At 41.8% G+C, this 12,273-nt stretch overlaps 2 protein-coding genes across 4 annotated transcripts in view; both read right to left on the bottom strand.

The window, feature by feature from the left end:
- The window catches only part of cfap52 (cilia and flagella associated protein 52), a 102,077-nt gene extending 96,596 nt beyond the window's left edge, over positions 1-5,481 (bottom strand). For both annotated transcript variants that reach the window (XM_038777099.1, XM_038777100.1), the window contains exons 1-2: positions 5,295-5,481; positions 3,194-3,393 (exon numbers count right to left, since the gene is read on the bottom strand). In XM_038777099.1, coding sequence (XP_038633027.1) covers positions 3,194-3,393; positions 5,295-5,355 — 261 coding nt within the window. In that variant the 5' untranslated portion in view covers positions 5,356-5,481. The remainder of the gene's footprint in view (positions 1-3,193; positions 3,394-5,294) is intronic.
- Positions 5,482-8,597: 3,116 nt separating this feature from the next.
- Positions 8,598-12,273, bottom strand: part of narf (nuclear prelamin A recognition factor) — a 45,126-nt gene continuing 41,450 nt past the window's right edge. For both annotated transcript variants that reach the window (XM_038777110.1, XM_038777109.1), the window contains exon 12: positions 8,598-10,687. In XM_038777110.1, coding sequence (XP_038633038.1) covers positions 10,446-10,687 — 242 coding nt within the window. In that variant the 3' untranslated portion in view covers positions 8,598-10,445. The remainder of the gene's footprint in view (positions 10,688-12,273) is intronic.

Below are 12,273 nucleotides of genomic sequence, written 5' to 3'. Positions count from 1 at the left end.
TATTTGTGAATTAAAGCCAATATTGTACATCAGCAGAACAATGAATCTTGATTACACATGTTTTTGGTGCTGCAGCTGTTTCTGTGTTAAGGTGGCATTTCATCCATTTTTTGGGGGCTTCTGAAGTTTATAATGAATGGCCACTGCTTATATTGAGCTGCAAATATTGCAGAATGGTTTCAAATATTTCTAGAACACATTTAGTCACAATATTGCTCTTATCATCATTGCTCGTACTGTTGCCTGAGAATAATAATCTTACTCCCTGCTATTAAAAGAAGATTAAACTGAATGAGTTTCCGCTTCTGATGATCTGGTTTACTCTTTGAAATAAAGAAAGACTTGCATTTATATAGTGCTTTTCATGAACACCGGATGTCTGAAAGTGCTTGGCAGCTGAAGGAGTACTTTTGACCAGTAGTCCCTGTTGTGATGTCGGAAACGCAGTGGCTCATTTGCATCAGCAAACTCCCACTAAGTACAATGTAGCAATGAACAGATAATCTGTTTTTGAGGATTAATAGTGGCCAGGACACCAGCGATAACACCCCTGCTCTTCCCTGACACCGTGCCATGGTATATTCAGCATCCACCTGGGCAGGTGGATGGTGCCTCGTTTTAAGGTCTCACCCAAACGTTGGTGGGCAGGATTTTCCAACTGTTCCCGCTAGCAGGATCTTCTTGTCCCGCCGATGGCAACACCTCGACGCGGGTTCTCCAGTGGCGGAGGGAGTGAACAGTGGGAAACCCTTCTGACAGCCACGAGGCTGGAAAACCCCACCAGCAGCCGATGGTGGGGTGCCTCCGCTGCCACAAAACACACAGCGGGTTGTGGAAAACCCTGCCCGGTATTTCCAACAGCGCAGCGCTCCCTCAGAGTGGGGGTGGGAGTTGAACTGAGAACCTTTTGGGTGAGCATTGTTTCCACAATCTTAATTTAAAAAAAAAATTTTAATCGCTTATTGTCGCAAGTAGACTTCTGTCATATGAGAGTACCTTTAAGAAATGGATGTTTAAGCAATGTACCTTTAAGAAATGCAGCAGCTCATATTACTGAAGTGATGTCAGAGGCTGGGGGGAGCTGAGCTGAGCTCACTTCTGTTTTTGGTTTCAGTTTTGAGGAAAAGAGCTTGGGTGGTGTCTGTGTTTGCAGTGAGCTGGATCTGCTGTGATCTCTGCCATGAAAGACTAACTCTGAATCATTTGGGTGATTTAAACTCATAATAGTAATGTATTTTACCTGATGTGTTTCTGCTTAAAGGTGTTAAGTCTCTTGGATGTTTAAAGGAACAACTGAAGGATTATTTAGTGTTGTATTATTTTTGGGGTTATCTTTGAAGTAAGGGGTGTTAAGTGATCCAATGTTTATTTAAAAGGTTAAGTTGAGTTCATGGAATAAACATTGTTTTGTATTTAAAAACCCACGTGTCCATAATTGTAATACCACACCTGGAGAACAAGCCGTGTGCTTCAAAAGCAACAATACATTAAAGGGGGAGGTTGGTTGAACTCCATGACCCATTTCGGTGTTCTGACAATGCCTCTCCCATGGCACTTCAAATGAAGTTACTGTGAAAAGCCCCTAGCTGCCACATTCCGGCACCTGTTCGGGGAGGCTGGTACTGGAATTGAACTGTGCTGCTGGCCTGCCTTGGTCTGTTTTAAAAGCCAGCTCTTTAGCCCTGTGCTAAACCAGCCCCTTGTCTGATTCATCTGTGGTAAGCATGTGTTCTATGCCTCCATCAGTCTTCCAATTATTTGATGGGAAAGAATAGTCTAACGTATTTTCCAGAATCATGTCTCAGTAATCTTCAATTGTTGCAGAGAGGCTGGAGAAGAAAAGGTACAATAAAGCTCAATAGCCACACTCTCAGAAGATGTCACTGTGAATTTGATGAGGGCTATGATAATGCTGTGACATAGATGGAATGGAAACCTGTTGGGAGTGATTCAAATATGAAATTATAGGAAAGATAAGCATGGGCATAGGAAGCAACAAGACGTTCAAGAAAATTAGAGAGCAAATGGTAAAAGATGGAGCAGTAGTTTGCAAGGACAGAAAAGCCGAGAGTGGTTTTATGTAGAAACAGGAGTAGTTTCTTAAGCCCTAGAGCCTATCATTCAGTTAAATCAGAAATTGTTTGGCAAGGGTATTAAAGTTGTAGATAATGACAGCAGTTCTGAAGGGAAGAGTGACACGAGCCGTCCTTCTCACAATCAAGATCAGCTAACAGAGGGCCCTGAAAGGATGGTTGACAGTTTTGTGGAATAAGGGAAAAAGACATAGGTCTCAATGACAATAAGAGCTCTGAAACTGCATGAAAGATGTGATAGAAGCTGGCAAAAGACACAGGTCAGAAGGGCGTTACACAAAAGTCGTCACAGATGGCTGATTATAACCTATGGGGGAGACAATTAGTTAAGAGAAGCCATGCAAGTTGACATGATTGAGGGGGCGGGTGGAGAATTAATATGCAGGGAGAAGTTTAGGGAGAAGAGGTGGTCAGTAAATTCAGAGGAGAGTGGACAAACGTAGCTAAGGTAAAGATTTAATTACTTTGGTTAAGGGTCACATAATGCAGGGGTTCATTGGAAGAAGCGTATCTCAGTGAGAAACAGGGTAAAGCTTTGGGAAATTATGAATTTAAAGGGGTGTAGTGGAACAAAGTGATTAAGTGCTCAAAGATGGAGGAGGTACCAGTGCTTTAGGGATAGAGAATGCAAGGTGCCATTTGGTGTCATTGGGCATACTGCCATCCTGGTGGTTTGGGCAGGACAAGTGGTGGAGAATATAATTAGACAGAGGCTTTCAGTAAGGGGCAGAGTGTTGCCACCCATGAGTTATGTTTTTGTCAAAATCATTATGTCAATGTAATCATCCAAAATAAGATTGCGGATAAAAAGGGCCCTGACCACAAGTGAATGCAGAGAGGGGCAGTGATGGCTGGCCAGCCCAAGGCCACAGTGATAATTGGGGTGAGTGGGAGAGGAGAGGTAGTTGTCAAATGTTGCCTCTAGTGGGTACACCAGATAAAAAGGTAGGTGAAAAGTAGTTGCTGCTCATAAGCTGCAAATAAAGGTGCTTTGATGGGCCTTGCAGAGAATTCCGTAAGAAGGTTATCGCACAATTGTGGTGTCAGCCAGGGGGATTCAAGCCTGGGTAAAAGCCTGCAAAATGATACATTTTTCTTACCTTAAAGCCCATATAAGTAACCTGTCCTGTTGCAATATATTTCCCACTCTTACTGACCGCAACAAAGGAGATATTGTTAGTGTGGCTTTCCAGGAAAGCCTGATAGCTGGTCTTCAGATTTTGTACGACAGTTGTACATCCGAGAGGGTAAATTATATTTTCACAATCAGGATGCACGGTTAAACCAAAGGGTACTTTGCCTGTAAACACAGCAAAACAATCTCAGAATTCAAACTGCACCAAAATTTAGGAAAATGCTATGATTTGCAATGTGCGGTGCTCTCAAAATAGATTGTGGTTTATCTTGTACCATTCTTCTATGGAACACTGTATGCAGAATGTACAATGCTTTAAAAAGCTGGGTCCATATATTTCTCAATAAATCTGTAGTATTATAAACTATTAACAGCTTTATAGAAATATCAACACTCAATTAAAGATCTGAAGTGATCTGGTTGAAGTAAAGATGAAAGAAAAACAATATTTAATTTTTATTGCATCTTAATAAAAGATAACTCCTAAGAGTATCAAACAGAGTGTTAGCTTCATGATTCATCACAAGGTGATCCTCCAATTGCAAAAGGCCATGCGGGAAAAAGCATTTTGAACTTGTTCATGCTGAACACCACAACATTCCATCTTACTGAGACAAAGGTTAAAGTCCTGGTCTTGACCCCTTGCTGAGATATCTGAGAGGGTTGTCGGGCTGGGAAGATTATAGAGATAGGGAAGGATGATTGACTGGTAGCCAATTTAGGCCAGCAAGCACAGGGGTGATAGGAGAGTGGAACTTGGTGCAAGCTAGGGCATGAGCTGTAGGGTTTGTGGCATTTTGCCCTAGTTGACAGGTACAGCTTATGGGGTTATAACAACATGCACTTATATTGCAACTTTAATGTAGTAAAAAATATCCCAAAGCATTTCACAGGAGCTTAATACATTACGACAGGAAAACCAAAAGCTTGTGATCTTAATGAGCCACTTAAAGAAGAAAAGAGAGTTACAGAGGCAAAAGCATATGGGAAGTAATTCAAGAGCTTTGGACTGTGGCAGCTAGAAGTGCTGTGGCCAACAATAGGTAGAATGATTAAAGTGGGGGTTGCTGAAGAGGCTTGAGTTGGAGGACTGCAGATATCTGAGAGGGTTGTCAGGCTAGGAAGATTATAGAGATAGGGAAGGATGATTGACTGGTAGCCAATTTAGGTCAGCAAGCACAGGGGTGATAGGAGAATGGAACTTGGTGCAAGCTAGGGCATGAGCTGGAGGGTTTTGGAATGACCTTAACTTTTTAAAAATAATGTAAATGTCACCACAGGACCAGAGGCTTCTCTCCCCTTTGAGAGAGAGCAAGCTGATGGGTGATGATCTAACCTGAGGATCACGACACCTCGGGCGAGGGGCAAGGTTGAGAAAGTCCACGAATATCCTCAACTTTACATGCAACTCCAGTGCAGTGAAATGAACAAAACACTGCAAATGCTGAATCTGAAACAAGGACAGAAGGAGCTGGAAAAGCCATGCAGATCTGGCAGGAGAGAAACCAGAGTTAACGTTTCGAGTCCTCAGACCCTTCGTCACAACTGAAAGGACCAAGAGTCTGTGGACTCGAAACGTTAACTCGGATCCTCTACAATCCAATGACCTCAGTGTACAATTAAATTGTAAAAGAGCTGGTGTTGACTGCTGTTTCCTTCAAAACCTCACTGTTGGCAGAGATACTTAAAAAGTGAGTCAGGGCAGCGCGGTGGCGCAGTGGGTTAGCCCTGTTGCCTCACTGCGCCGAGGTCCCAGGTTTGATCCCGGCTCTGCGCCACTGTCCGTGTGGAGTTTGCACATTCTCCCCGTGTTTGCTTGGAATTCGCCCCCACAACCCAAAGATGTACAGGCTAGGTGGATTGGCCATGCAATTTAGCCCTTAATTGGAAAACATTAATTGGGTACTCTAAATTTAAAAAAGAAAAAAAAAGTGAGTCCAGGCCCCCATGCATGAAGCTATTTTAGGGAGTCTGTGCTCCTCACAGCAAGGGTGCAGCGTTTGATGGAAGCAGCAGGGACAGCAGCCACTGTGGACCCTGCGCCTGCCGGAGCTCCTGGCTCTTACCATTAAACCCAATGATGGATTCCAGCTGGAGCTGAGAGATGTCCTCGGTTTCGTGGGCCATGACTTTGTTTCAGCTGGAGAGACTCAACAGCAACTGGGCTGTGTACAAGCCGTCGCTAGGAAACCGACAATGCCATGCGCACTGTGTCGAGCGTTCCCGGCGATGACATGCGCGCTGAGTGGAGCGTTCCCGGCGATGACATGCGTGCTGAGTGGAGCGTTCCCGGCGATGACATGCGCGCTGAGTGGAGCGTTCCCAGCGATGACGTGCGCGCTCAGGGGGCGATCCCGGCGGTGACGTGCGCTCTCGGGGGGGGGGGGGGGGGGGTTTCAGGCGGTGACGTGCGCGCTGAGTGGAGCATTCCAGGCGGTGACGTAAGCGCTGAGGACAGATGTTGCAAGAGATTACTCGATTGAGCAACATTCACAGTCCACGTTATGCCACAAAAGTTTAATTGCAATTTAAGATCTAGCACACACATAGTGTTTTGATGAGGTGGTTGGATGCTTTAAAGAGTTAGAGTGTCACATCGCAATTGGTCCAGTGATGAAACCGGTGCTTTTTAAGGTTCCAGATTACCTCTTCATTCACGCTGAGTGGAGCGTTCCCGGCGATGACATGCGCACTGAGTGGAGCTGCGCTCCGAAAGCTATTGATTTGAAACAAACCTGTTGGACTTTAACCTGGTGTTGTAAGACTTCTTACTGTGCTCACCGCAGCCCAAAGCCGGCAGCGTCACATCATTGTCACCAATGTAATAGAACTAAGAAAGCTCGAAAGAGAGGTCTCAGACATGGTAGAGGAAAATCGCCAGTCACAAAGCCTTCAGAATGGGCAAATTTCACCATAGTGAGAGAGAAGCCAAAGGGATAGCTTAGTATTTGCTTGGATCCCAAATATCTTAATCCAGCATAAAAAACACAACCCTACTCCAACACTGGAAGTGATCATCATACCAGCAGCAGCAAGGATAAATGTTTTCAGCAAACCGGAGGTTGAAATAGCTACTGAATACGAAGCTTGGAGAGGAATCTTCTCTATTGACAACATTCAACACGCCCTTTGGCCAATACAAAAGTGTCTTACCCTTTGGCCTCAAAGTGAACTAGGATGGTGTACCAACAGTAAATGTGACATACCAAGACATAAAGAAGCAGTCAGTTTGGCTGATACTATCCAGATCTATGGTGTTGTTGTAAAGGATCATGACCACCACCTACACAGTCATAACAGAACTAGGAAATCTGGGATTTAGATAAACAGGACAAATACATTGTGATGGTGACAGAACGCAAGCTCATCGGAACCGAACAGAGTGAAGCAGAGTCCCAGTAAAGAAGTTTAAAAAAAAACTCAAAGTCGTGTGCATGGATCCACATCTGTCATACCACAACAGAAAGAAACCCAACATTCTGCAATAGATGTTTCGACAAAAGCAATGCGAGCAGCCCTGGTACAAGAGTGAAAACCAACAAAGTGGCATCCACAACTCGAACATTGGCTGAGACCAGATATGCCAACATGTAAAAGGTTTTTCCAGTTTCACATGGGTGTGTGAGAAGTTCCATACATATCTCTAGAGAGTATGTCCATAGTGGAGAGTGATCATTGTCCACTGGATTAGATCTGTGTAGGGAGGATGGGGTGGAGGCAGTGGTATAGTGGTATTTTTGCTGGCCTAGCAATTCAGAGACCCATGGTAATGTTCTGGGACCCAGGTTCAAATCTCACTATGGCAGATGGTAAAATTTGAATTTAATAAAAAATATAATTTTGTCCAATATCATAAAAACCTATCTGATTCCCCAACGTCTTTTAGCGAAGGAAATCTGTTGTCCTTACTTGCTCTGGTCTACGCCCAACTCCAGATCCACAGCAATGTGGTTAACTCTTAATTGTCCTCAGGGATGGGGAACAAATGCTGGTCCAGCCAGCAGCACCCACATTGCATAAAATGTATTTTTAATAAACACCAGCAAAACTGCAGCGATTACTCTTGAAGCTGATGCTGGCAGACATCCTCGCTCAGTTGTTGCCACAGAAGAAATAAGAAATAGAAATTCTAGGTGTAAAAATGCACTACAACACCACTAACAGAGTCAAATTGGAGATTAAATCAGCAAAGATGAGGAGTTACAGGTACTCTGTTAGCAAGTGATCCAGGGATGGTCTGACAAGATACAACAAACACAGCCAGCAATATGGCAGTATTAACCTGTCAGAGATAATGCCAGAGAATGGGGATTGTCTTTTTCCGCTGACAGTGTACCCCTGCCTTCGGTTTCCCGGCAGCGTGGAGTGGCTTCAGTGGGAAATCCCATTGACAAGTGGCGGCAAAACAGAACCTCACCACCAGCGAACTGCATGCTGCCTAGAAAAATGTGGCAGGGGGGAGAATCCCGCCCAACATTTCGCTGGAAGGTGGGTGTTCTGCTAGCTAGATCTAGGCTAAACCAAAACAATGCAACAAGAAGTTCTCCAGAAGCTATCTGAAGGCTATGGGGGTGGGGGCAGAGAAGAGGAGAGAAGGAGATCTGTAATCTCAGGACCTACATCAGCTGTTTACTGAATTGGCAAATGCAAAGACATCAAAATAATGCATCAATGAGACCGAATCTGGTAAGCAAATGAAAGAGAACAGAAAAGATTTTCAGCAACATCACTAACCACTCTGCCAATTAGCCATGTGGCGAGTTCTCCCTGCTTCTGTCTTTCATATTTTGATGCAAAGCTTTTCAAAGTATGATCGCTAGGCAATTAATTTATAATGTACAAGATGGGGCGGACCTTACTGCTTTGAAACTATTATTTTAAAACAACCACCGCTTTTATGACTGGGAAATGGCAAGAAATCAAGTGGATTTGAACCAAAATGTTTACAAATCTAATTGTCACTGGATTCTAGAGACCCAGAGTAGTGCTCTGGGTACCTGGACTCGGATCCACCACAGCAGATGAATTCAATAAAAACCTGGGGTTAAAAAGTCGAATGATGACTACAAAGCTATTGCCAATTGTTGTAAAAAGCCATCTAGTTCACTAATGTCCTTTAAGACAGGAAATCTGCTGTCCCTACCTGGTCTGGCCACCAGGCCAGGTTAGAACAGCATTGTGGTTGACTCTTGAATGCCTTCAGAACCAGGGCTATTAGGGAGGGGCAATAAATGCTGGCCTCGTCAGCGACGCCCAGATCCCAAGAACAGATAAAAAAAGATTCTTGAAAAATCAATACATTACGTTGTGTTTTATATGAACTTACATCTATCAGACATATTAAAACAATGCTACTTCTCATTGAGTAATCACGGATGAACAAAAAGCAAAAGTTTTATTTATTGTCACGTGGTAGCAACACATGCACAAACTGCTGTTGAGCTTACTGAGAACTTTACAGTCTTCACAATTACATTTGACATGGGGTACATATGATTACAGCTCCAACAGGAATATGTAGCTTTAAGAATTGCTTCCGATATGTTGAAGTGTCCAATTCAACTCCTTAACATTCACACCAATGTAAATTTCAAAGCTTTTGATGCTCGACTTAGAGGATAGAATGAGTTACTACATCAGGCAACAAATGGTAATTCATAGAATTATGACATTGATTACAGTAGTATATATAGAATAAACTACAACATTGATTTTTTTTTCTGTTGGGGAGGTGGACGGATAGATGTTTTATTTTTAACCAAGGACAAAGCAAGTTATTCCACTTGTAAATCAATTCATCAAATGATCCAAGAGATTCTGTTCTTGGGTGGAATTAGCTGCATAATATAGTTTAAAGTCGTATTTCAAAAAAGTGTTCTTCTAGTATATGTATAATTGTTTCTTCCATTGGCCTGTATGCTCATTTTGCTTGCATATAAAATATTATTTTGTTATGGTTGAGTTGATTGGAAAGTTATGCAAAATCTGTTAATCAAAGAACTCACTGAAAATTTGTTTGCCATAACAACCATGGAAGAGCACCAGTTTGAGGAAATATGAGAACTTTCAAAAAGGCTGCTCGAGGGAAACAATGTTTGAGTTGGAAAAGATGGAAGACCACAAAAATAAAGAGAAACTTTCTGCATTATGCGATAGAAATTTCTAGATTCATTGAAAGCTGCTCCAAAGTACCCTTTCTTTGAACCATTACACATTTCAGTACCATTTAATTTTAAGTAAACGCATTCATTAGTTTAGCATGTGAAGTCCCAGTCTGTTTGGAGTATACACCATTTCAAAGAGTTTGCTAGTAGAGTTATGAGACTACATTCAATTAAGTCAGCAGACTATTGCTAGTATAGTAATTGCTCAACTTCAGAAATGTATCTTTACAATCGACAGATTATAGGAAAGGCCCAACAGGAACCACATAACGGTTAAGGAAGAAGTTTGCTTTCAAATGTTAAACTGGCCATATTATTCAAATTTCCAATAACTGAGCCGTCCAGAATAGAGATGCATCAAACATAATATGGACTCAAATGTTTGAACAACAGGAGTAGCCTTGTGTGTTCTCAATCATGAAGCGCTCACGGTGTGCAAGAACAGATGTATGCAGAGCAAGAGTTACAGAACTGCAGGTTTTCAATGGATTTCAAACAAATATTTTCGACATGCACATTTCCCTTCATACTTTCAAGGTTTAAGCATTAATTCAGTTCAGTTCTAGAGAATCCATTCCTCTCAAAATCATATATCATATATATATATATATAATATAAAACATTAAAATAATAGTATAATCTACAAGGAGTTTTAGGGATGAGGAATATCTGAAGAATCTTCAAAGTACTAATTTTACATCACTGAAGGACTTCATTCCTCCATCTGAGAAAAAAACGGAGTTTATGAATTCAATTATGGCCTTGTTATGGCTGTATTCATTTGGCTGCAAGTGCAAAGAATTGAAACATTCATCAAGTGGCTTCGAATTCAAACATACCTCTTAAAGATATCCATGAAGAACAAAGTCCTGGATAACTATATAATTCAAGTTTATATTCTTTGCAATGACAAAATGTTATATTTTAATATCTCAGTGAAGGTTTGTGGTCTAAATTGCACCTTTATTAGTACTAAGAGTACCAATGTTCCCTGGGGAAATTGTGAATCCTTAATTGAGATCCCCAAAATCTTGTGATCCAGCATCAGATGGCCTACCACTTGATGTCGATGCTGTTTGACATCTCACTCAATGCATGGTACTTTCTGTGCAGGACCTCTTGAACTTTGGCGGAATTTCTTCCCTGCAACCATTCCTGATAAAGCATTTGCACATGCATGTTGGCTTCTGGGAGTTGGACAGGCAGACTCGTGTACATTCCCTCCATTTGATGTAGCAAATCCTTATCCATTTTCCTATCTTCGGTCATTGCTTGACCTTTTCCATTGAGGCATCCTTTCAAATCAACCCAAAAATAAATTTGTTTTAGTTATCAAAAGCAGGATTTTGATGTTGATTTTTAAAAATTGATCCAGAAACAACAAATGTGTTATAACATATGCATCAAATATCATGACCAACTGTCACTCAACTCACCTGGGTAAAGATTCAACTTTTGGAATATAAGTTATTCAGTAGTTTTACACACAAGAGTCAATATTAAATGCAGTATTGAAAGATGAAGAGGCAGTGAAAGACCCAAAGTGATTTCATATGGGCGCTGTTTAATACTGAACCAGTGTTGAATTTGGGGACTGACATTAATCTGATGGTTTTTTAATCATTAAAACTGCCCATCACACGACCATCTGCAGACCCAGCAAGTACAACTGTTAGATGTTGCCACTTCTAAATTCAATTTTGCCACAGACCGAGCTAAGATAAGAACTTCCAATGGGACTTTTGTGGAGTTTTGCAGCTCACTCAATGTTTAACGTATATTAGATTGCACAAACCGGACAACACGTTATGGCTTTAAATTGGATTTTAAAAAAACAATGGGGATTTGATTAAGTCATTTGGAATTAGGCACAAATACAAACTATTGTGGATGAAAAGCCTGCATTAAAATTAATTGCCATACAAAATAAAATGAACTGCATACCAGAATACAATAAAGCATGCTTCACAATAATATCGCAAAGTACATTCAATTTACTTCCCTCCAAAGAGTTATATGAAGCAATAAATTCCCATTACATTCTACAGATAGAACATTGCATGGCCTTAAAATGTTCATATTATCGAGATCTTGCACAATAGAAAAATGAATGAAAACAATTAATAGTCGTAAAACCCAGACCTAGTAGAACTGTCATTAGTGTAAAGAATTGTGTGATGGTTTCAAAACTAAACTGTACAACTTCACATGCGTGAATTTCTTTCATAGAATTTACAGTGCAGAAGGAGGCCATTGGGCCCATCGAGTCTGCACCGGCTCTTGGAAAGAGCACCCTACCCAAGGTCCACACCTCCACTCTATCCCCATAACCCAGTAACCTCACCCAACATGAAGGGCAATTTTGGACACCAAGGGCAATTTAGCATGGCCAATTCCCCTAACCTGCACATCTTTGGACTGTGGGGGGAAACCGGAGCACCCGGAGGAAACCCACGCACACACGGGAAGAATGTGCAGACTCCACACAGACAGTGACCCAAGCTGGGAATCGAACCTGGGACCCTGGAGCTGTGAAGCAATTATGCTAACCACTATGCTACCGTGCTGCCCTTTATCATTAAGGGTGTACGTGAAGGGTGACAAAATCAGCAAAATTGTCATTTATTTGCTCAATGAAAACAGACAAATATGTATTAATCATAAATATTGATGCTTGCATGTGACCCCAGTGCCTATTTTAGATGAGTTAGACAAATATTGGCAGGACATTCAATTGTTGGAAGGATTAATGGCTAAACCCAATCCTGCCCCTAACATTCATGCAGTACTGCAACAAGAATGACTGGACAGTAATTAGGGGAGGCAGTGGCATAGTAATATTATCACTGGGCTAGTAATCTAGAGATCTAGGGTAATGCTC

The sequence above is a fragment of the Scyliorhinus canicula genome, chromosome 18 (assembly GCF_902713615.1).
Source record: "Scyliorhinus canicula chromosome 18, sScyCan1.1, whole genome shotgun sequence".
Taxonomy (NCBI): domain Eukaryota; kingdom Metazoa; phylum Chordata; class Chondrichthyes; order Carcharhiniformes; family Scyliorhinidae; genus Scyliorhinus; species Scyliorhinus canicula.
The sequence above is the reverse complement of the archived record's forward strand: the minus strand, read 5'-3'. Positions and strand labels throughout refer to the sequence as shown.